Consider the following 25068-nt stretch of genomic DNA (forward strand, 5'->3'; position numbering starts at 1 on the left):
TATCTTTCAGGGATTAGAGAGTATATAACAGCTAAGCTTTATTAGGATGATCCAGGCCTAGTTGTGGTGGAGATTTGAACCAGACGCTGCACCACTGGCGACTTACGGTCGCGAACAGTCCACACCACGACGAGACCCTTCACACATTATTATTTAGAGAGTACATTATTAGATTCAGATGAGGCAGGATGTGGTCACCCTATGTCCAGTCGTAATCTTTCAGGTCAGCTGCCCTGAAGGTTAAAGTCCTCTAAAATGGTGGGGATGATGATACATCCCCTCCCTAACCTGTCGTCCTGGCTCCCCCTTGCCGTAGCATCATAGGTGTACCTACATACTCTGTCATGACACTAATTGTTGGGCTTTTGGTTTTTCTTTTGCTGAATGTTGGAACACTTAGTTTGAATTTGTTTATGAAGGACTGGAGGTGGCAGGGTTTGAACCCAGGATCATCGGGTCCACAGCACAGCGCCTCAAATGACATGACCAACCAACCAGCTGAGAAGCAAAGAGATCTAGTTCTGTATAAAAAACAAATGTTTCTCCATAAATGTTCTGTTACTGTTTTTCTACAAGGTCGACCCAAAGTGGGTAAAACTGTAAATAATAACCTCAGCAAACACTAGTGTTGTGAAGGGGTTAAATATAAAACACACATAAAGATCCTGTGGAATAAACAACGTTATAAATAAGAAGCTGGTGCTCATCACACGCCTACAGAGTGAATTGAAATGTGATTTATATCTAACCTGCCTCTTTGGTTTTTATCTGCCAGCAAACAATCTGGAATAAACTTTAACCTGGAGACAAACATGTTGAAACCAGAAAAACATCTTAGTTTTTGTACCATTATAACGCTGCTGTTCTGTAAAAATCATTATTTTTAAAGAATTTCACAGATATGATATAAATTAGTTATTTGCTGCGTAACGTCTTCACTACAACATAGTTTGTTCATGTCTAGTTAGAAAAATATTGGTGAAAAACAAAGTATACTTTAAAGATGCAGTGAGTACAGTAAGATGCAGCAGCATCTAGTGGCCGATTAGCAGATTACAACCCAAAGATCCCCCTCCCCCCAGAAAACCCCAATCTCTAAACCCATTCCCAGTGATTAATGGTAAATCTAGTTAATTAGACCAAAATAAACTGAAATGCTGCTTAACAAAGCAGAAAAATAACATATCTTAGAATGGATCAAAGCACTGCTTAATATTTATCAAGAATTATAATTTAAAATCATAATTTGAAAATGTTTTATTTCTTAACCAAAAATCATTACAAATAGTGTTGGGATTATGGGCTCAAAGCTCTTTAATAATTACAATTAGCTATTCATCATTAATAATTGATCAATTATTAACCAAAACCACAAAATGTCACTGTTTATTCAACCACTTCACCAAAGTTGGAGGATCTTCGACCTTGTTTTGACAGATAAATCCCTCTTGCATGAAATAAACACAAACGCTTCTCTTAATTATATATATGAAGATTTATTGAAGCCAAATAATCCTGATATACCATTATTCTGGTCCAAAAACCTTCACCTAACTAACAAGCACTATTCTACACAAAGGGGATAAAAATGACTACCTAACAATGATAATAAAAGAAAAATATATGCACATTTAGTGTCTATGTAGATCAAACCAGCAGTTTTATGGACAAAATGTGTAATTTGGGTTAAATGGAAAGAGAAGTCCTCCTGGTGCTGATGTCTCGATTGCAGCGATCAGCTGATAAAACGGTGGGGCCATGCCCCTTTAGCCACAACCAGCTGATCGCTCTAAATCTTGACAAAGGGTCATAAATCTCTGAGGCGGGAACTCAGTGGAAAATCTCCAGCAATAAAACTGGAACAAAGGAGTGGTCAGGCGAGGCCCAGACCGCATTTGCTTTGAATGGAAAACTTTTAAAAGTCCAACTTCTAACTTCTGGCTGATTTGGGATCAACCGGACAAAACATGAACACGCATGATTCAGCAGCGCTTGCGCACCAAATCAAAACACAGTTCAGCATAAAACACTTCAATCAGTATTGTATGCAACAAGTTGATACCTTGAATTAAACTACTGGTGATTCTAAATCCCCTTAACTATGCCTCATCCTGCCCAGACTTCTAAATGCACCTATCCAATTTAATATAAAAAGAACGAAATTACTTTGACATTGATTTCTTTTCTCCACTGGTTGGGTCAGGTCTGAAGAAAAACGAGGGAGGGGATCACGCCTCTGTGATTAACTCAAGAAAAAAAAACGGTAAACTTCTCATCCGTCCAGGAGGGAAAAATATGAGGAACCGTTTAGTCAACTGAATCAAAAAGGAGGAAACTCATCTCCTTGGAAATAAAACCTCTGTGGGTTTCCACATGCGGTTTCTTCGATCGGAATATGAATCTTCTGACCTTCTTGTATCAGACAGATTTCCAGCTTTCAAGCTCTTCCGGGAATGGCCTTGTGGAGACAAAGTTCGCCTGCGAGCTTTTGTCTCTCCGTGAGACACGTGGAAAATGGCAACAAAACTTATTTTCTGCGGGTTTTACAATCCCAGGTGACGTCAGATCAGCCATGTCTGTTGACTTGTATGAGTCCTGGATGGAGGGAAGGTCAGCCCTTTTAACCTTCAGAAGTTTCACAGATGGGTCCACTGAGGTCCAATCATTTGTGTAGAGGGAAAGAAGGAGTGGGGAGAGAGCACACCCCTGTGGGGCGCCGGTGCTGATAGTTCTTGTGTGGAAGAAGATGCTCCCCAGCCTCACCTGCTGCTGCTGCGGGTCCTTCAGGAAGCTGGTGATCCACTGACAGGTGGAGGCCAGGACCTTGAGCTGGATGAGCTTCTGGTGGAAGATGTCTGGGTTGATGGTGCTGAAGCCCAAGCTGAAGTCTCACATTATATTCTATTGTAAAGTCAATTGCGTAAATATGGACATTTAAAAAGATATTTTCTATTTACACTGTTATATGTATTAAAAAAGAAATCTTCACTGAGAGCAAAGTGTACCGGAGTCAAATTCCTTTTTTGTAGAAACTTGGCAATAAAAATGATTCTGATTATATGCAGTAAGCATTTCCTTTTATTTCAAAATAGAACAAGTGTAACTGGATTTATCTTTGTTATATATTTGTATATTTACATTATGTAATACATATATTGTATCAGAAAGTGTTACTACACAACTACACTAAACAAAAATTAGAATTTAGTTAAATCCTTTTTGCCCAGGCCTGTTCACTTTACTGCCCTCCTGTGGTTGCAGGTAATAATTACACACTAAGTGGATCACTAACAGGTGAATATCTGGCCTGTAGACACTATATTTAACAGGAGCAAATGCTGCGTTTCCTTCTAGAAATCAATGCTTTCCTGTTCTTGTTAAGTGATTGTTTGGTAGATACCTGTCATCTCCACCACCTTAATGTTTACCATGCTTCTGATTGGAACCATCTTGCTAGGTCATCTGACACCTTAGAGATCGTGTCTCTCTACAGATGCTGGTAGGGAGGTAGCACGGTTTTATTTAGCAGGACCTTTGGAGGCTGTATTGTGGAGGGAGACTGCTTAGGATTTAAACTGGTAACATTTGTTCAGCATTGTAATTCTGAGCCACCGAGGGTAGCACCCCGTAGCAGTCCTCCAGCAGAGCCCGCGCAGCCGGGGCTTCAGGCCGGCTGGGTGACAGTACGTAGAAAGCATAGTCCTAGATCCCAGCCCACAGGTCACCACCTGCGTTTCTAACAGATTTTCCAACTCTGGTAATTGGCAGCTCCATTGTCAGAAACGTGGCACTAGAGACACCAGCGACCATAGTCAAATGTCTGCCAGGGGCCAGAACGGGCGACATCAAATCCTACCTGAAACTGCTGGCTAAGGATAAGCGTAAATACAATAAGACTGTTATTCACGCTGGCGGTAATGACACCCGGTTACGTCAATCGGAGGTCACCAAAGTTAGTGTTGCTTCGGTGTGTAAGTTTGCCAAAACAATGTCGGACTCCGTAATTTTCTCTGGTCCCCTCCCCGATTGGACCAGTGACGACATGTTTAGCCGCATGCTGTCATTCAACCGCTGGCTGTCTAGGTGGTGTCCAGAAAACAATGTGGGTTACATTGATAACTGGCGAACATTTTGGGGAAAACCTGGTCTGATCCGGAGAGAGGGCATCCATCCCACTTTGGATGGAGCTGCTCTTCTTTCTAGGAATCTGGCCGAATTTATTAGTTCTCCAAAACTCTGACAACCCAGGGTTCAGACCAAGAAGCAGGGTCGTAGTTTAACACTCCTCTCTGCAGCTTCTGTACTGCTACCCACCCATTACCCTATTAAGACAGTGTCTCGCCCACGGCCAAAATTGAATAGATTAAAAAATAATCTAAAAGGAGGAAATCAGGAAAATCTAATAAAAATAAACACAACTCAGACCGAAAAGAAAAATAAAACTATTAAATGTGGCTTACGGAACATAAGATCTCTCTCTTCAAAGACATTGCTAGTTAGTGAACCGATTTGTGACAATCAGATTGATTTATTTTGCCTCACAGAAACTTGGCTGCAGCAAGAGAATTATGTTACTTAATAAATGAGTCAACTCCTACTAATTATTTAAATTTTCACATTCCTCGAATTACTGGGCGAGGAGGAGGAGTAGCAACCATCTTTCAGTCGGATTTATTGATTAGCCCCAGACCAATCAAAGCTACAACTCTTTTGAATATTTAATCCTTAGTTTTCCTCATCCACCTGTCCACCAGGTCCTTACTCTCAATTTTTAGATCAGTTTTCAGACCTTTTAACTGATTTAGTGTTAAATATAGATAAAGTTATTATAGTGGGGGATTTTAACATTCATGTAGACGCTGAAAGTGATAGCCTGAATATAGCGTTTAATGCTATCTTAGACTCAATTGGCTTTGATCAAAACATTAACAAACCTACCCACCTTTGTCTTCATTCTCTGGACCTTGTGCTGACATATGGCTTTGAGTGTAAAGACATAATATTCTCTCATAACCCTGTCCTGTCTGACCATTTCTTAATAACCTTTGAGTTTAATTTAACCGAGTACTCCACACCTGAAAGAAAATTTCATTATAGTAGATCATTATCAGGCGATGCTGTAAGAACCTTTAAAGAATCTGTTCCACTTTTAATTTCCTCATTATCACTGAAAAGCACAGTGGAGGGCAATAATTCTGTTTCTGCCCCTTCACAAATTGATTCTTTTGTTCATAGTGTTTCTTCATCATGTAGACTACAATGCATTAGACAATGCAGCCCCCTTGAAAAAGAAGGTAATCATTAATTGGAGGGTAGCTCATTGGTTTAATTCAGAGATGCGTACTTTAAAGCACAATGTTAGGAATTGCGAGAGAAAATGGCGCTCTACACACCTAGAGGATTCCTACTTAATCTGGAAAAATAGCCTATTGTTGTACAAAAAGACACTTCTCCAAGCTAGAACAGCTTATTTCTCATCATTAATAGAAGAGAACAAGAATAATCCTAGGTTTCTCTTTAGTACAGTTGCTAAACTTACACAGAGTCATAGCTCTGTTGAGCCATCCATTCCCTTAGCTCTCAGCAGTCATGACTTTATGGGATTCTTCTTAAACAAAATTGATTCTATTAAAAATAAAATATTTGACATACTCCCGAAGATGATTACTTCATCCTCAGCAAGTGAGACAACATTGGAAATAACTGCAGAACCTGATTTGTGTTTGGACTGTTTTGATCCTGTGAAGCTTCTGTGTTCTTTTTGTGTCTCTGCTCTGTTCTCTCAAACCCCCAGTCGTTCGTGGCAGATGGCCGCTCATACTGAGCCTGGTTCTGCTGGAGGTTTCTTCCTGTTAAAAGGGAGTTTTTCCTCTCCACTGTCGCTACATGCATGCTCAGTATGAGGGATTGCTGCAAAGTCAACACCAGTGACTGTCCACTGTGTCTACATGCTCATCCGGGAGGAGGGAATGTTGCAAGTCACTGACTGGATGCAATCTGCTGGGTTTCCTTAGATAGAAAAGCTTTTTATGCAATTTGAATAAAAAGCTAACTCTGACTGCACTGTTCAATTGTTAGGATTAATTGGAATGTATGTACCTGACTGTTGTGAAGTGCCTTGAGACAACATGTGTTGTGAATTGGCACAATGTAAATAAAACTGAATTGAATTGAATTGTTAAGCTGAAGAAGGAGTCCTATCGGCTGTGGTCTGCTTGTTTGACTCCTGAGGCGGCTGACGAGTACCGTGAGGCCCAGCGTGCCGTGGCCTGGGCTGTGGCAGAGGCAGAGGCAAAAACTTGGGCCTAGGAGGAGTTCGGTGAGGCCATGGAGAAGGACTACTGGTTGGCCTTGTAGCGATTCTGGCAAACCATCCGACGCCTCAGGAGGGGGAAGCAGTGCTTCGCCAACACTGTTTACAGTAGGGGTGGGAGGCTGCTGACCTTGACTGGCGACATTATTGGGCGCCCCCATTACTGCTCCCATTACCGCCATGAACTTTGGGTCGTGACCGAAAGAACGAGATCCCGGATACAAACGGCTGAAATGAGCTTCCTCCGTTGGGTGGCCGGGCACTCCCTTAGAGATAGGGCGAGGAGCTCGGTCGGGTGGGAGGGGCTCGAAGTAGAGCCGCTGTTCCTCCACATCGAGAGGAGCCAGTTGAGGTGGCTCGGGCATCTATACCGGATGCCTCCTGGACGCCTTCCTTGGGAGGTGTTCCAGGCACGTCCCACCGGGAGGAGGCCCAGGACACGCTGGAGGGACTATGTCTCTCGGTTTGCCTGGGGCTTCCCCTGGAGGAGCTGGAGGAGGTGACTGGGGAGAGGGACGTCTGGGTGTCTCTACTGAGTCTGCTGCCCCTGTGACCCGGTCCCGGATAAAGCGGAAGACAACGAGTACGAGAATTAATAATTATCAATCAAAACCATGCCAAATGTCACTGTATTATCAACCGTTTTACCGAATGGTGGAGTTCTAACCTTATCTTGACAGATAATCACTCGTACACAAAATAAACACAAACGCTGTCTCTTTATCTATATGAGAGAATTTATTAAAACAACAATCTCTCTTACAATCAAACTATTCTGGTCCAACAACATTCTTCTAACTAAGCATGCACTATTCTACAAAAAGGGGTACACTAATAATCAAAAATAAGAATCTATGTGGGAGGGTAGGTGAAGATCAAACCAGCAGTTTATGGACAAATGAGAATAACACAACTATTTGGATTAACTTGGAAAGATGATCAAAAACCACTATGCTGTGAAGCCTTTGTCTGTTGTTGTGTCTCAACAGCGGCTATCAGCTGGTAGGACGGTAGGGCCACGACCCAAAAGCAGAGCAACTAGCAGCCGGCCCCTTTAGCCACTAGCAGCTGATGGCCCCAAATCTAGAACAAAGGGTCATAAAACTCTGAGGCGGGAGCTCGGTGGATCATTTTATTACCCATGGGGCTTCACATGAAAGAAAAAAAAAACATAATAGGCAAAGTACATTTCAGTGACATAAAGGTAATTAAAAAGTAAAGAGAATAGAATCATGGATAAGAAAATGAAAGGAAAGTTGGACTGAAAACTTAACTGATAATATTTAGATGGCATAGTCAAAGGCCGCTCTAAACAAATAATACCAGCACTGTGGTTCTTCCACTGTCTGCATTTATACGGATGTCATTGAACACCTTGACAAGAGCAGTCTCTGTACTGTGGTGAGCAGGACGCCTGACTGGAAGACATCGAAGCGGTTGGTCGTTGTCATACATATTCATATTGCTCTACATTTACAGCATTCCAGTCTTGTCCTGTTAAGTCATAACAAAGTAAGTTAAATGCATCTTCATTTCTTACTTTTAGACATGGGTTTTTGGGGCACTTTATGGTACATACAGTTGTCATATTATGACAACTGTATGTACTGTATGCAGACGGTCAGTTATATCTCAAATCATTAGGCCACTGACATTTGTAGACTCCATATTATTTGTAAAAATGTTGTCAATGAGAGCACCGCTGTGTGCCATAATTCTACTGGGTTTTATAATAGTTGCATATAGACTCGGGCTGAGTATCCTATTGATGTAGGATTGCTGGAGATTTCATTGACTGAAGTCAAAATGGCGGACCGAAGTGTCTCCATATCACTTCACGCTTTTCACAACATTGCAACACTGCATAGATTTTAGCCCATGGATCAGCATCTAGAGTCGTTACAGCCTCCTGATAAGGTCCGGTACCTCAAGTAAATTGCAGTCATCAACAAGGTGGATCCATATGTACTGCCTGTTGGTTTGGTTACATAAATCCGGACAATTGGCTGCACAACTATTTTTTTGTAGCCACAACATAGGTAAAAATCCATAATAAGTTCAATATTGTCTTTTATTGGATAATTACATAATAGTTATATTACTAGATAATACATTTACAGTATAAGGGTAAAGGTGATTAGGAAAACTTCCGGGTCACCGCCAGAGATGGCAGTTTAGAAAACCTGACGAAAAAACAAGAATAAACCGCCCTAAAAGTCAAAATACAAAGCAAATTTATCTTATTAAAGTGTAAGGAGGAAGGGGAACGTGATGGCATCCAAGATTAAGACAAAATAGATCACCTGGGCAGTTGGCAAAAGCGCTGAAGGGAGTTCAAATGTGATTGCTAATGTTCTGGTTAGCCAGATAACGGATGCCATGGAGGATGGAGAAGAGGTAAATCTGACACTATTTCTCAAAGAACTGAGGGATTTCAGAAACGATAACAAGCAAAAAATGGACGCCACTAAGCGGGCGAAATAGCAAAAACGAACTTAAGGCTAGATGAAACTAAAACATGGATTGCAACTGCCGAAGACCGCATGCAAGGGGCAGAGGATGTGACATCGGAGATGCTAAAGCTACAAGAGCAGCTCCAGTCAAAACTAACCGATCTTGAGGGGGACTACCGCAGGGAGAATGTAAGGATTTACCGGGTCCAAGAAGGAGCAGAAGGACCATTGGCAGCAGTTCTGACATTCGTAGAGAAGGTTATACGAGAGAAACTAGAAAACCCATCATCTACTGATTTATGCATCGAACGAGCACAACAGGAATTGGTGCCACAGCCCCCACCAGGAAGCCAGCCCAGATCGATGGTGGTCAGATTTCGGAGCTACTGACAGAAAGAAGAAGTTTTAAACAAGGCGTGAGGAAAAAAAAAAGGCTTTACGTGGAACAACAACAAAATCAACATCGATCTTGACTACGCACTGGAAATACTGGCCAGACGGAGGAAATATGGATATATTTGGAGGATCCTAAGAGAAAACAATGTGAGAGTCCAAATTCAATTTCCAGTTAGGCCGAGGGTGTTTCTGGAAGAGGAAACTAAGACGTATGACACAGTAGAAGAAGCATCAGTGGACCTAAAAGACAAAAGGCCTGCCGGTGACCAGAGTAGTGCAGCCGGACTGGCTTCTGGAGAGACTTCAGCGATACACATGGAAACCAGCACAGGCAAGACGCAAACACTGGAACTGTGTTCAATAATTCACATGTTCAATGTTCTGAATACTATTTCCTTTGTTCTGTTCTTTGTTATAAGTTTTTATTCTTTTAAACGGGGGAGCAATACAACCGGTCAGGTAGGGGTTAACCTTATTGCTGTTTTTGCTATAAAAACAATATGCATAATGGGTAAATAAAAATCACCCCCTTCAATGTGAATGGTATATTAAACCCAATAAAGTGGAGTAAAATTCTATTCAGATTTAAAAAGGAAATGACACAGGTTGCCTTTCTTCAAGAAACGCACGTCAGTCAGAACATGTAAAGTCGAAACAGCAGGGCTTTAAACGTGTTTTCTGCATCACACAAAACTTGGCTCAGAAGAGGAGTCACAACATTAATTTCAAGCAATCTAATGTATGAGCGCATATCTGAGACGATGGATAAGGAAGGATGATTTGTTAAAATTACTGGTAAAATAGATGGTACAGAAGTAACATTCATTAATGTATATGCTCCACCAGGGAGTGATTGGGCATTTTTGATAGATTTAGGATGAAAAACTCCCAGATGTCCACAACTGACCTATCGGACCATAGTCCCATTACTTTACTAGGGAAACAAAGAAGACTTTGTGGAAACTTAATTCAAATATTCTTAATGTTCCTAAAACTGTAAAAAACCTGCAGAACGATGTCAAAGATTATATAGATTTTAATGATAAAGGTGAAATTTCACCAGCAATCCTGTGTGATGCTTTAAAAGTAGTCATAAGGGGGGAAATCATTTCTTTGACATCCTACATGAAAACGTGTAGAGGGAAAAAACTGGCAGACTTGCAGGCAAGACTGAAGCAACTGCAACTTAGTGATAGCCTAAATGCAAATGCTCAGATAAATAAAGAAAATACAGGCTGAAATAGATAACATTTATACTCTGGAGATACAAAAGAAATTAACATGTTTGAAACAAAGAAGCTATGAAGAAGAAGCCAAATCCAGCAAAATATTTGCCTATAAACTGCGCAAACAAATGGAAAATTTACAGATTAAAAATCCTAAAACCAATAATATGGAGGTCACAAGAAGGGGAATTAAAGAATGCTTTGAATTATTCTATCGAGAATAAAATACTCAACCAGCAGCTGCAGGAAGGAGCACATTGATGACCTTTTAAACACTCTAGACTTACCAAAAATCAAAGATCTACAAAATGAAACGCAAAATACAATTATAGAGCTAAACTTGGCTATATCTAGATTATAATCAGGAAAGACTCCAGGATCTGATGGATTTACAGAAGAGTGATATAAATGTCTGAAATCGCGCCTGTCGCCATTACGATTACGAACATTCAATGGGTTTTACGGACTGGAGAAATCCCGCCTTCCTGGAGGGATACATTAATCCCAGTTATTCCCAAAAAGGACAAGGATAGACAAGAGTGTGGAAATTATAGGCCTATAAGTGTTCTCAGTGTAGATTATAAACTGTTTACTTCTATCCTTGCTCACAGAATGGAAAACTCAATCAGACTGGATCAGACTGGTTTTATACAGCAAAGGCAAACAATGGACAACGTTAGGAGAACTCTACATGTAGAACAAGCAAAACAACAGAAAAAAGAACCTTTAATAGTTGGACTTGACGTAGAAAAAGGCATTCGATTCTGTGCGGTGGCATTTTCTTTATAAAGTCCTTGAGAAATACGGGATTCACAACGATTTTGTTAGAGTACTTCAATCTTTGTATCCCAGAACAACAGCTCGGATAAAAATCAACGGCGATCTCTCAGCCGGATTTATTTCAGAGCGAGGAACCCGTCCAGGCTGTCCAATTTTATTTGGACTTTTTATTGAACCTTTAGGTCAACTAATAAGACAAAGAAGGGAAAGTAAGGGAATTTCAATAGCAGATGTTGAACACAAGGTGGCGATGTTTGCTGATGACGCGTCGGTCTACATGGAGGAGCCAGATAAATAATTTATTCATTTAATGTCTCTTTGGAAATGTATCAGGCTATAAGTTAAATATTTTAAAAACGCAGGTTATGACTTTGAACTACACAGCATCTGCAAACTTACAAGACAGATTTATTCAAAATTGGCAAGCTGAAGGAATCAAATATTTAAGCCTGAGCTCCAGAGTAAACACAGTCAAGAGGTCAGTTCTCTTAAAACTGCTGTACCTGTTTAAGATGCCAGACGGGCAATTTAGGGAGCAGGATAGGCAAGAGGTCCAGGTTTATATGGCGAGGTAAAAAGCCAAGGGTTCACCACAGAACTTTACAAATTAAAAAAGGAAAAGGGTGGCATGGCCCTCCCGATGTCTTAAATATTACTACCAGGAGGAGGTGGAGTCCAAAACAGTGACTGCTTTACCTTTACAGGCCCTGACTGGCCTGAGCTAACCTCTGCCCTGAATATGCAAAGAGACAAGTTTGGCCAAATATGGAACAAGTGGATAAAGTGTGTAACCCCACTTAGAGTTGGGTTCCTATAAGCGTTTGTCATGAGTTCTTCTCCTGACCGCTGAAAGCTTTAATATTGTTTCCTATGAAATGCTCTCCACTTTATGTTGTATATAGTTCCTATCTTTACTATTTGGACTAATCCAGATATTGGGACAGACCCTGTATTTGTAAATTAAGTGAACAGAGGAAGAACATTCTATCAGATTATATCGATACATGACAGTTGAGTCTGTAAGTGAATACAATTAGATATAATGTTTGTAAAATGGAATATGTGGTTTCATGTAAATATGTTGCTTTAAAACAATCAAACAATAAAGGTAAACTGCAGCCTACATGTAGCTGGTCAAGACGTGACCAGTAAGCACAGCTTACTGAAGTAGGCCAGAGCGCTGCCAGCTCAGAATCAACAGATCAGCTCACTGTCCTGGCAGATCACTTTCCAGAATATTATTACAATAAATGTAGACAAACATTATTTATTAACCTGTCACAAAATGTGCGCTGCACACTGGGGCGTGAGTGAGGTTCAAGCCGTCCAAATCCACCCTGGATATCCGGTTAGTGGTCCACGTTGTGCACTCAGGTTGTTGTTTCTCTATCACAGCTGGCAGACGGTAAAAGGAACGCTGGTCTTGACCATCAGGCCCAGCACGACCCACAGCTTAACCAGCTTTTCCCTATAGTTACATGAATGGTCCGGAGTTTTCACTGATCAGCTAAAACCAAGATGGCGACCCGAGGCGCGGTCACGTGACGTCATGTGACCGTCTTCATTAAACCATGTCTGTGATGTGGTTATAATACATAATGGCTGTACTAACGGTTGTGAACATTCTTTGATAGTATTAAAGTTTCAGTACATGCTTCTACTAATGAAATGCATAACTGAGAAGTTCTGTTCTGATTTAATTATCATCTTCAGTCAAGTAGTCGCAGTCATTAGTATTAGATGCTAAAAACATTTAATCAGGGTCCAGTTCATCCTCTCAGTCGAATCCATTGTGTTCAGTGGACTCGATCGATTTCAGTTCCCAGTGCTTGTAGTCCAGGATCCTTTGTTGGATTCCTAAATCATCAGATGAAACATGACTTAGTGAACAGATTCCTTTTTCCTCATTCATATGTGACATTCCTAATTGTTTTACTTTGTTGCACCAGACATTCATGAACTTATTCATTTCATTTACTTTCAGTTAAGGTTTTTATTTTACTAAGCAGCATTTATTCTACCTTCTCTATATTTGTCTAAATCTTTGAGTTCGGTCCTCGGGTTGTATCATCACCTTTCAATTTCTGGTCCATGTTACTTTGATTTTGTTTTGCTTCTTAAGAATACGTTTGAATGTGTTTGGCACTTTCTGCGTTTTTTTTTTTTTAGTTAAGGGCTAATTTAAATATGGCTCAGTAACATTAAGTTTTTATTTGTCTGTTTAAGTTCTGCCTCCTGTTTTTTGTATTTTTCTTTGACCATGTTCTCTCGTTTACTCATTTTTCCATTAAATTCAACTCTTCTAATCCAGTGTTGTGTTAAGGTGGCATTTTGCAATCCTATAACGAGTTTAACAGTAGTAGCAATAGCACAATGCCTCATCAGCTCCACAGCATCAGCATCAGTAGTAGTGGCAGCTCCTGAAACTGGTTGTGATAGCTTCTGGGCCTAAGAATGACAGCTCCAAGGCCGGATGGTGCATGGTAGCTCCTGGGCTTGGAGCTACCATCCAAGCCCAGGAGCTTGGATGGTAAATGTTTTCCACTTTTTTTCCTCTCATTGATCATCATCCTTCAAGTAAACCCAATACTCTGATGTAAAAACAATATGATCAAGTTTTAAATATATAGTTTATGTAACGATGTAGAGACTTTAATGGCCGTTTTTCAATCTGCTGAAGAAGTTAAAATGATCTCTGAATAAAGAACTAAAAAAAGAAAACAAGTAAAAGTGCAAATAATGACACTACTGGATCAGAAATACATATTTATCATATTTATTCAAAGAAACACAGTATTATAGCTGTCTGGCAACCAGTTAAATGATCCAGTGAACCCTGGTTTTTCAGTCTTCTCCTACTGCTGACCTCAACAGGGCAAAGTTCAAGTTTGGACCAACTGATTCAGTGAATTCTGATTTCTTGGTTCAGGAGCTGAAAGCTTCAGGAGAACCTCCAGTCATCCTGGACTTCTTTTCCTGCTGACCTCCAGCTGCTAAAAGCATCGTTTTTCTGCAGCTTCTGGGAGTCTGACATTTCCCCATGGAACATGAACGCACCACTAACTCCTGACAACAGAAACCTGTTGGAAACATGAGGGCTCACGTCAAACATGAAGTGTATGTTTTCTCCCCTCGGAGCGTCTCAGTCGGTTTGAACAGAATCTGTTTAAACCCGAGTCCCGGTTCAGGACTGAACTCGCCGCAGTTTGGGCTCTGATGGAGCCTCGATGATTTCTCCGGACATGAAAAGCTCCTGAAGGACAGAAAACAATGTTTCAGACATTAGGTCACATGTCGTTTATGTGCAAATTCAATTTAATTTAATCCAGAAAGGAGGTTGAACAGAATGAGTTACTCTCTGGAACCCCCCCTGGGTGGTTCACCTCCCGCTGGGTGGTGGTTCGCCCCCCCTGGGTGGTTCGCCTCCCCCTGGGTGGTTCGCCTCCCCCTGGGTGGTGGTTCACCTCCCCCTGGGTGGTTCGCCTCCCCCTGGGTGGTGGTTCACCTCCCCCTGGGTGGTGGTTCGCCCCCCCTGGGTGGTTCGCCCCCCCTGGGTGGTGGTTCGCCCCTCCTGGGTGGTTCACCTCCCGCTGGGTGGTTAACCCCCCCTGGTTCCCACAGACACGACGTTGGATCTGAGACGTTCGCTACCTTATCATAGATGACTTTAACAATGAGCGAGCAGCTGGGACATGTGGCCACCTCCTCTCCATTCTCCAGGTCCTCCTTAGAAACACAAACCGGGTTTAAATCTGGACTCAACATTAGCCTGCAGGTCAAAGGTCAAGGTCTAGATACAACAACATTACCTGTAATTTTACACAGACATGAAAGAAGAGATTAAACCAGCCCTCTGAGAAATGATCTGTTAATTTAAATGACCAATAAATCCCTGAATACAGCAGGATAAATATGTCCTGTTCTGATTTACAGCTGAGGAGAAATATGAATAAATGTTGAACATTTGGGTTTAGATCCAGTGGGACACGGAGATATTTTTAAGGTGTAAAAAAAGTAGTTAAATAAGAGAATACGTCTAAAATTCAGCTAAAAAGGTTTTCTGACAGAAAAATAACAACTTACAAACAACAGAAAAGAATGACATAACTTCTAAACATGTGGAGAAATGATTAATTGGACCCAGCCGAATTCAGCCGAACACTTTACTTCACTATATGACAACATATTTCTCTCAGCAGGTCAGTGTCGGTGTGTCCTACAGGACGGAAAAAGGTCAAAGCACAATATTTAAACTGGAGTTTGGTTGGAGGCTGAACTCACCTTAGTTATACAGAAACGGTCTCCGCAGGGACACGGGAAGTAGTAGGCCTCCGTCTCCTCGTCAAACTCAAAGTCTTCAATCTCCACCTCGTCATGAAACACCGACATAGTTCACCCGAGACACCATCCACTGGTTCTACTGGCTTTCTTACACGCTGTTTACAGCCGGTGTGCGGCGCAGAGTGATGACGTCGATGTCTCAGGCCGTGACGAAGGCGGTGAAACTCGCTGAGTGTTTGTGGAAGTATTTCCCAGCTGTTTGTTCTGGCACTAATCAGTTCCGGGTTTAGCCTTTGAAACATTACTCAGCTTATAAAACATAAAACTCAGTTAATTTAAATATATTTTTGGTTTGGATAGTTTAATTTCCCTCAATAAAGAAAAGCATCATCTGAAAACTGCTCTTTGTGTTTATTCAGCTTAACTTTGATTTGTTTTGTGATCTGAAACGTTTAACAGTCATTTTAAAAGAAGAAGGTTTTTGTGTCGTCTGAGACTGCCTTAAAAAAGAAGGACGATTCCTTCAATTTAACTGGTTTGATGACGGGTTTAATATACCAAAACGAGTTGACTGGTAAAATGCAAGTATTTAGGTCCACAATGGAAATAAGTTATATTACAAAATATCAAGAAAGATAAAACTTAATTTTATGGGATTATAGGTTTCATTTAAATGAATAAATTTCTTCAATATTGTTCGTTTGAGTCAATACAAGGTGGTTGCAATGTAAAAAGATTATTCACAAATGCTTAAAACATCAATATTGTTTTTAGAAAAACGTGTAAGAAATCCCACAGTAAGGGATAACCAACTAGATGTCATCAGGCCGATTAGATGCATTAAACATGGCCTCACTCTGACTTGTTTGAGATGTGAGGATTTTATCAGCTGTTTTTACTCGACCCGGTTAGGTGTTGAAACATCTGTACCAAATGAGATTCTAACCAAAAAGCATTAAAAAAGCCACACTTAATATTTTTATTTTATAAGGAAATATAGAGGTGTAGAGTAAATTGCCACAGTTTGCAGGTTAATGGACATAAATAAATAAATTCACCCCAGACGAAAGGCCCAAAAGTCTAACTAACCACCAAGGGTATATGAAAGCTAAAAATGTTCCTAAAAAAATCCACAATATGAACAGAGGCAAAGATCTGGCATGAGCGACCTCAAAACCTAAGAGTATGTATACTATTGTATGCTAAATATTCTTATGATTAGGTGTGAAAGGAATCAAAAGCTAAATAACTGAAGAGAAAGAAACAGACCTAAAAATCAGCAAAAAGTCATAACGAACTGAAAGAATTAAACGTAAAATAACAAACTTCCTAAAATATTCAGACGGACAAAACATGTTCATTTACTTCCCCTCGATTTCTATTATAGCCACGCAGCTGATAGTGAGGTTAACCAAATGTTCAAGATAAATGGACCAAACTTTACACTGAATGATGCACTCACTAACACACACACACACACAGATTGATCAGCAATTTGAGGTTAAGTTCCTTATTCAGGGGAATAACAACATGCAGCAGGAGGAAGCTGGAATCAAACCCACAACCCTCAGATTGGAAGACAACCAAGCGTCTCACTGAGCCACAGTCACCCCACAGTTGCATAATGATAGGTAGAAATGTGCACCTGACCATATGAACCCTGGAGTTCATAAAGCATGCTATTAATGCTCTGAGAGCCTCAGTTATACAGTTATCTGACAGAATTAAACAATAATTGTTTTACTGTATTGCTTATTAGTTTTCGGAACATGATCATGAAGAATGATGACGGGCCATGAAAGCATAGTCACTAAAAAAGTCACTCTTCACAGCGTGCTTGGTACTTGTTTAAATTTAAACAGAAAGAATATTACTGATCACACTAAGCAGAGATGTTTGTTGCCAATAGATGACCATTTTAAATTGCACAATGATCTCCATTACAGTTTTGATCCAAATCAGACATGAGTAGAAACAGGGAAATTTGGGATATAATGAAACACAACAGTGTGGTTCTCTGCTGCCGGTCCAGAACCCACAAAACACAACAGCCATAAAAGTATGGCAGAAACTTTTAACACAAGAACCTCCATTAAATGAGATGGTATTCATCCTGATGGTATACATCCATGTTAAATACACTGCTGAGACTACATTTAATATGATCCAGGGCCAACAAATAAATCACATCATTTTGTTTATTAGGTGTTTTAGAAAACTGATATAACATAATTAAACTGAACTAAATTAAACTGGGATAATCTGGGTTGTATGTTATTAAACTTACATTGAGAACCACAATATTATACTCATGGTATAAAACCAACACAGAGATAAAATAAATGGAAAAAGTAAAATAAAACAAGACAGGAGAAAAAATTCAATCATGACACTGACCAACACATATAAATTCTGGCAAATTTACAAAAACTCATAAAAGTCTAAATAAAGTACTGATAATATGGTCCAGGTTTAAGTCTTCTCACATTTAAAACTTTTCTTTAACTGTAAGTCAGAGTAAGCAACATCTGAATCAAGTTACCTACAAGGAGCTGATCTTCTGTTCACACGTTTACAGGAACACCTTTAAGGGTCTTTCTGTTTTCAGCTACAGTTCAGTCTGTCGGATGCACAAAGCTCAGACAAAGAAGGATTCAGGCATAACTCTAAAGCAAACCTTTCTAAGGGTGGTTTTCTACCGCTTCTCCAACAGTCTGCGAGTGAACACAAGGAAGACCTGTTAGAGACAGAGGAGGAGGAGATGGGTGTTCCATTTTTATTGTGCCAGGCAGAGGAAAAACCTTGAAAAATAGCAGCTCAGACTCCAGGTTTCACTCACAGTTTTGCCACCTTGCCTTCTGATTCTTCTGTAATTGATTGATATGTCTGATATGCCTCCCCACTTGACTTCTCAGTAGCAGCGACCACTTTCCAGGCCATTCTTACACATCAGCTGAGGACGTCAGCCACCATATCTTTCTGGATGTTCTGGGTTGATCTTCCTCCACGTGTCACCGTCCTGTTGTTCTCATTCTTTTTAAGTTTTCAGTGCACTGTCGTTTTTTTTTTTTTTAACCTTGTCCCGTCCGGTAGAGTAGCTCAGAGCTGTTGTCTGACTGCCAAGAAGAAGACCAACAGATTTACTTTCACAAGTGGAGCGTTACAGCTAACGCTTTAAAGCTCTGATTGATGTTTATAAAAGAAACTTTATTACAAACTGCTTTGGGATTATTTTAATTGATACGGACACAGAGACAGAAAACAAAGGAAAAAAATAAGAAGAATGAAAGAGAGAGAGGGGGCAAAAGGGAAAAAGGGAGAGAAGGAGAACAGAATGGAGGAGAGAAAGAAGGATGAAGGGAATACAAGATAACACCCTGCTTGCTTCTACACCTGCAGAAACATTCATATTAACAGCTTTTTTACCAAAAATGTGCACTGTACTTATGAATCCAAGATGTATTTAGTGGTAAATGCGGCTCAATGCGGAACTACAGTGCAGATGCCCCAGGAAGCTGCAGCAACGAGCCCACGGGCCCCGCCAAGCAGATCCAGTCATGGACCCAGAGACCCGAGACTCCGGGACATATCACTCCCCAAGCAGAGGCCTGACAGAGCCCAGGGGTCCAGGCCCCGGCAAGCAACCACCGAGAGTCACCTGGCACACACCAAAGCACCCAGCCCCAGACACCGAGAACCACAAGTACACCAGCGGGCAGGTAGTGTGGCGGGGAGGAAAAAGGACCCACATTTGATGGGGGGGCCTAAACTAATCCAGGAGAGGGAGCAGTCCAAGACCCAATCGGACACAAAAAACAGGCACACACAGTCACAATCACACATTCCCACCCTTATGCGTACAAATAAAAACACTCACACCCATGCACCCAATGTAAAATAAAAACAACAATGGACGTCGTACATTCACTCACACTCCCCATACATACTCTATATTCCCAGGTCCAGGTGCCCCAAGAGGGTGGCCCCTTCCCTCCGGGGATGAAGACAGACAGACCGCCACAACACCAGCCCAGACTAGTGCCAGCTTCGCCTGGACCTGAGCGACCCGGACCCCGACTCCCCGCCCCAACCCCAATGACCCACATCCTCATCCAGAGAGGGGGCCATGTACAAAAGAGGGGTCTACATGGTCCAAACTAGCCCGCCAACCAGAGTCGCCACAGGATGAAACAGTCCCAACCCCCCCAATAAATTCTGAACCTAGCCCCATGAGGCCCCCACCCCCAATTAACCCCAACATGAATTTCCCCAGAGGGCCACCCCCAACAAGGGCACAGATATCGAACACGTTCCCAAACACAAATGCCATGAATCCCCTCCCCACAGGGCCACACCCCCACAGGTGAGCTCCATCCCCGAAAAGCCTATGAAGCCATACCCACACAGCGCAAGCTCCACACACAGCCGCGCTCCAAGTACCCCCCGCTGCATTCTGCCACCACCACACAGCGCGCCACGACGGCAGGGCAAGCGCCCCGCGCAACACCACCCCAGCCTCCGCCCACAGGCACAACAGGGCAGACACCACCAAGCACTGCACCCACAACGAAACCCCCCGACCCGACACCAAGATGGGACAAACTCACCCTGCAAGAGATCCCCAGCTAGAGCCAAGCACCTGAGGCCGGTGTTCTCCACCACATCAGTGCACTGTTTGTGTGTCAATGGGTCAATGGTGAGTTCACAGGAATCTGATGGGGAGAACCAAAACAATTCAGCTGTCCACTAAACGCCATCAGAAATTCTTTGATCCAAATAGGTGCTCCTTTTCTTGGATCTGGAGGTGTGGATCTCAGTAAAGCACTGTCAGCATAAGCTAAAGGGCTGTATGTGACAAATACAAAAACAAAATGTTCTGAAATGGTCCCCCTGATGAAGTGGGCCAATCAGTGTCAGGGCATCCTGGATGGAGACGGTAACCAAGGCACACCTTTCCTGTTCAGACAACAAATAGTCACTCCCTAAGATGATCACTTTAAAAGGTCCAACAGTATGTAAAAATTCAAGGCCTTATATCAAGCTAATTTACAATCAAAGTTTCTATAGTATCTATGAGAAAGTAACTCAGAAGCACACAGGAATTTAGCATTTCTCTTCATGAAGTTATTTGAATTGACATATAGTTCAGCACTCCTTCAACCCTTCATGCAAATTGTTCCACAAGTTTTTCCTTACGCACCAAAATACAGATTTGTTGGTTGGCTATTCACACTTTAGAAATCCTTCTTCCTTCTTTCATTGATGTACTACCAGTTCCAAAGCAGAGACCTTCTTTCAAATTTACTGTCACACGCCCCTTGAATTCAATGATTTAAATCTTTATCATTTATCCCTTTATCACGTTCCCTCTTATGAAGTAACCAAGCCCCGAAGACCAAAGATCTCCAAATGAACCTATTCGTATGTACTCCCATAGGTGCTTTCTGATTTGTCTGAGGTTTCTTTTAGAGAATGGCTCTCCCTTAGTTTCTCCCTCATCCAACCAAGTATTGCATGTGGTGGAGCTTACCACTTTAAAAGGTCCAATCCACCTGGGGTCCTTCCAAGATCTGTGGAACATCTTTCTGTATATCCACTCCCCAGGTGAAATCTGGTCTCCCCTTGGTTCTTTGTTCAGTGCCTCCAGGGTGTTATGAGACAAAACCCTCACAGATTAATTGTTAATCGTAACATATTAATTCCTCTCACTGGGAATCCAGCCGGGGAGCACACTTGGGTGCTCAGTTCTTCCCGTCAGCAGCTCATGTGGTGTTAAACCCATCTGTTCAGTGGGTGATGATCTCATAGAAAACATCACCAAGGCAGTATCTCCAGCCATGTCATGTTGGTATCAGCACAAACTTTCTGCCAATTGTTCTGCTTTTGGTTCTCTCAACCCACACTTTCAACCCACCTGTTGAAAGTGTCATAAATCTAATAGCTTCATCCTCTCACCTTTAACCAGAATCATATTTATTTTAGCCCAATCAGTTGATAATTTATTGACCTTTAATCCCCAGTCAATGTTAGATATGTCCAAACCGTTTATTTCCACAATAAATTTTGAAATTCATCCCCAGAACAAAAAATAAATTTCCATCAAGGTGTCTAGTTTTTGGACAAACAACTTTTCAAGCCCGTTAATAATGTGATTACATCCACCTAAATTAGACCTTTATGGTCCTTCCCTGTAATATCTACCCCCCCCCCCCCCCAAATACTAGATAAAAGTCATTTTCATATTCTGGACAACCACAATCATACCATCATTTATTTATTCATTCCTATTAAACATCTGACCACCGTAATCAGTCATAAGCCCATTGTTTCCTGTTTTCATCCTAGGATTGTTATCACTATTTTTCACTCTGAAGTCTAAAGGTTAGTCAGACAAACACTTAACACACACAACGCATGCCGTCTTTGGCCTCCCCTCTTATAGAAGATTGGTCGGCCAAATCTTTTACCATCAAATTATTCAACCAGAACCCTATGGCAGAATGACAGGTTCTATTGGGTTTTGTTCCCACCTCAAAGAGAATCTAGATCCAATTTCACCTCAAGAAAAATTGTAAGTTATCACCCTCTGAAACTAAAACCCAGATAATTGTTTCAACTTGTGAGCATCTGAACATATATAGTGAACCCCGACATTAGAGAAAAAACTAATGAAAAACAAAACTTGGAGCGCTCCAAAACGTTCATCAGTTGTCCGAACACAAGTACGAATCAAAACTCAAACCAAGAAATTATTTCATTCCTGTCACACCTGCTCAAACACACTGTTTTCATCCTCCAACCCCAATCTTTTCAGTCATACCGTTTCTTATGTCCTAAGTAATAATGTGTCAATGGACCCATCTGTCAGGCTGCTCCCAGCCACCTTTTCAGGCCTTCTTCACCTAAGAGAAAATAATATGTTTAGGGTTATTGCTCAGATCATCAGACAATATATTATGGGACGACTCTTCATTAACCTTTCCAGAAAAATCATGAACTCATTAGTATTGTGACCTACAAAGCCTGAAAATAAACAAGTTGATCAAACAGCCATCCAAGTACAATTTAACAAGAACAAAAATCACAAACTTGGGTAGTGAAATCAACATTTTTCCTCTTTTTACTTTATTTTTCCCCCTTCTTCATTTCACAACACTTAATCATAATTGTACATTCTTAATTCCATTATTACTATATGCAAAAAAGACAAAAAATAAACGGCATTTAAGTTTAGTTGCACTCCAGTCAACGGAGGAAAATGGAGATGAACGGGCACCTTTATTTAAAGACGCCAGGGGGCGTACGGCCAATGGACAGACAGAAACGTGGTGGTACCACATCCGGTTCACCGGCTGCTAATGCAAAGAAAGTAGTCATATTACCCATATTTTAAATACCATTAATACAAAAAATAATGTGTATATGACCGCTAACAGCCCTTCATCTAACAGTTAGAGAGTGAACGAAACAAGCTCTGTTGTAAACAAAGCTAGCTATCGTGTGGCATAAACAAGGCTATTGCCGATGCGTGTGAAAACTGCTCTCACTATTAGCTCGGAGTAGCTTCTGCTAGAACGGCATGCATGAGACGGGCAGAGCTGCGGTGTCCATGCCTTCTTCTTCAGGCATTATTCAGAGTTTATTATTATTATAAAAATTCTGAGTTTTTTTTTAAACCAGTCTGTAGTTCTGTTAACAGTTCAAATCCAATTTTCACAGCTGGGGCATAACAATTCGAGAGAGATGACCAGCCCAAGGTTATGTTAGGAATAACCTTACTATCACTTATAGATGAGCTTTCACATACAGACCAGAATGGTAAAGAATGAATGCTAATATTTTCACTTTTCTTAGAATAGGACAATAATCCTCAGTAACTTACAGTTTGAAATAAGGGTATTATTTAGTCTACTTATTTAATTTCCCTTTGGGATTACTAAAGTATTTTTGAATTGAATTGAATTTGAATAAAGTTTAGTGCATTGGGTTGATTGTGGTACATACTGTAATAGCAGCATTTAGATTGCAGCAGCCACACTTCGTTTCAGGGTTGGACACCTGCTATCATACTCTATCAGATAGACACCAGAATGGTGACACAAAGTCTACTGATAAACACTGAGGGAGTGTACGTCCCATGGATGTCTGGAGTACCAGACATAAAAACCATGGGAGACCTTCTTTCAGGGTTGTTTGTCACTTCAATCACAGAGCGGGTTAAGGACAGGAGCCATCAGCGCTGATCTCTGTAACCATTCTGCTGCCTTATTTAGAATAAAAGTGTTGAGAGTCATTCCTTTTAAGAGAAGGTGATTGTAGGCAGGGATGACGCTTCTGGGGAAAAGAATTCAGGGAAGATCCGTGGCGTCTGTCCGCCAACAGGGTACTGTAGCTCGGACAGTTAACATATATCAAACAATAATATGCACAACAATCTTAAATTGAATCCATAACATAGACACAGATTTCTAGAATGAAACTCATCTCTATAGTGATTCAACAAAAACTAGAATAGCATGGCACCAGGCAGCAACCTGTTACAAGTTTTTTTTATTCCTTAATATTTTTAGCTTATTTGTGGTTGTTAATATTTTTGTGGACCTTTCATACAATGTATAGCAATGACACAGTTGGGTACAAGGATGAATCAAAAGTTCAAATACCCAAATTGGGACCCAAAGAGGATGCTGAAGATGGAAAGCTTGACATACTACAAGGACCCAGCCAGGGTATTTTGGATTCCATTAGATCCAAGATGGCGACACAGTACTTTGGGTTTTATTTTCTGTATTTGTACTGTACTTTGATGTTATACTACAGGTAATTCCACCAGAGAGCAACTCCTAAGAATCGGTCAGTCCTCTCTGAGTACTCCTCTCCGGTTTCCACTGATAGAGTTTTTCTGAGTCCTGGTTGGAAGTGCAGTGGCTCTCTATGGGAATTACTGGAGAAGCAGACAGAGTAAATGTGCAGGTACGTTTGTCAAGCTTCGACAGGACTGCAAGCTCTGTTATCTCAGTTCATACAAAGTTACGAAAATAAAGAGCTTGTAAGTCTTTGGTTAGGATATAAGGAAGTGGATTAAAAACAGAAATTACAGGCTTGCTCTTACTGCATAGATTTGAGTGTTTTTGTAAGCTGCAGCTACTGACCTCAATCAACTCACTGATACACTCGAGCAGCGGCATACATGAATCAGTTTTTGTGAAGACATCTGTGTGTTGAAGATCTTTTGCACATACAACAGCAGCAACCACACCTGAGAAAACTGGCTCATATCAAATGAAGAGGCCCACAGCAGAGGTGACCAGCTCCTCTATAAGCAGCCCAAGAATAAACCGATTAACCGGAGTGGGGGTGTGGTTGGTGGTGGTGTGTGTGGGAGGTGTGTGTGTGGGGGGGAGGGGGGGTGTTCAGGTTACATGTTTATTGCTGCTCTATTATCAAAAAGGGGTTTAAATTATGCTTAAATCTTTTCCACAATCATAACCAGCAGGAAGTTTTTCTTTTCTGTAAATTCTACTGTGTTGGTTCAGATTTGACCTAAATGTAAAGTTTTTACCATATTTATCACATCCAAAATGTTTCTCTACAATTTGGATTCTTGTGTGGTTTAAAG

The 25068-nt window shown here is 41.1% G+C and overlaps 3 protein-coding genes across 14 annotated transcripts in view; 1 reads left to right on the forward strand and 2 right to left on the reverse strand.

Annotated features, from left to right (window-relative positions):
- LOC124861426 (gastrula zinc finger protein XlCGF57.1-like) overlaps positions 1–25068 on the reverse strand; it is a 1067819-nt gene that overhangs the window by 1025293 nt on the left and 17458 nt on the right. For 2 of the 11 annotated variants that reach the window (XR_007036615.1, XR_007036616.1), the window contains exons 4-5: positions 18289–18565; positions 15776–18186 (exon numbers count right to left, since the gene is read on the reverse strand). The exons of the other annotated variants lie outside the window; for them this stretch is intronic. The gene's annotated coding sequence lies outside the window, so the exon portion shown is untranslated. Of the gene's footprint in view, positions 1–15775; positions 18187–18288; positions 18566–25068 lie in introns of those variants that run through there. 11 annotated transcript variants of the gene reach the window in all.
- The window catches only part of LOC124861420 (zinc finger protein 260-like), a 680754-nt gene that overhangs the window by 77107 nt on the left and 578579 nt on the right, over positions 1–25068 (forward strand). The window lies entirely within an intron of this gene.
- LOC124861506 (DPH3 homolog) lies at positions 13929–15685 on the reverse strand. Its single transcript, XM_047355310.1, has 3 exons — positions 15450–15685; positions 14820–14894; positions 13929–14421 (listed from the first exon to the last, which is right to left on the reverse strand). The coding sequence occupies exons 1-3, from the start codon at positions 15555–15557 to the stop codon at positions 14353–14355; spliced, it is 252 nt and encodes an 83-aa protein (XP_047211266.1). The 5' UTR covers positions 15558–15685; the 3' UTR covers positions 13929–14352.

The sequence above is a fragment of the Girardinichthys multiradiatus genome, chromosome 24 (assembly GCF_021462225.1).
Source record: "Girardinichthys multiradiatus isolate DD_20200921_A chromosome 24, DD_fGirMul_XY1, whole genome shotgun sequence".
Classification (NCBI taxonomy): Eukaryota; Metazoa; Chordata; class Actinopteri; order Cyprinodontiformes; family Goodeidae; genus Girardinichthys; species Girardinichthys multiradiatus.

What these genes read in the sequence shown, in the direction of transcription:
- LOC124861506 (XM_047355310.1), bottom strand. Translation starts at nt 15,557, where the DNA reads ATGTCGGTGTTTCATGACGAGGTGGAGATTGAAGACTTTGAGTTTGAC. An exon ending in ACCGTTTCTGTATAACTAAG is followed by an intron (nt 14,895 to 15,449) that starts GTGAGTTCAGCC and finishes TGTGTTTCTAAG; the next exon opens with GAGGACCTGGAGAATGGAGA. An exon ending in TTAAAGTCATCTATGATAAG is followed by an intron (nt 14,422 to 14,819) that starts GTAGCGAACGTC and finishes TCTGTCCTTCAG; the next exon opens with GAGCTTTTCATGTCCGGAGA.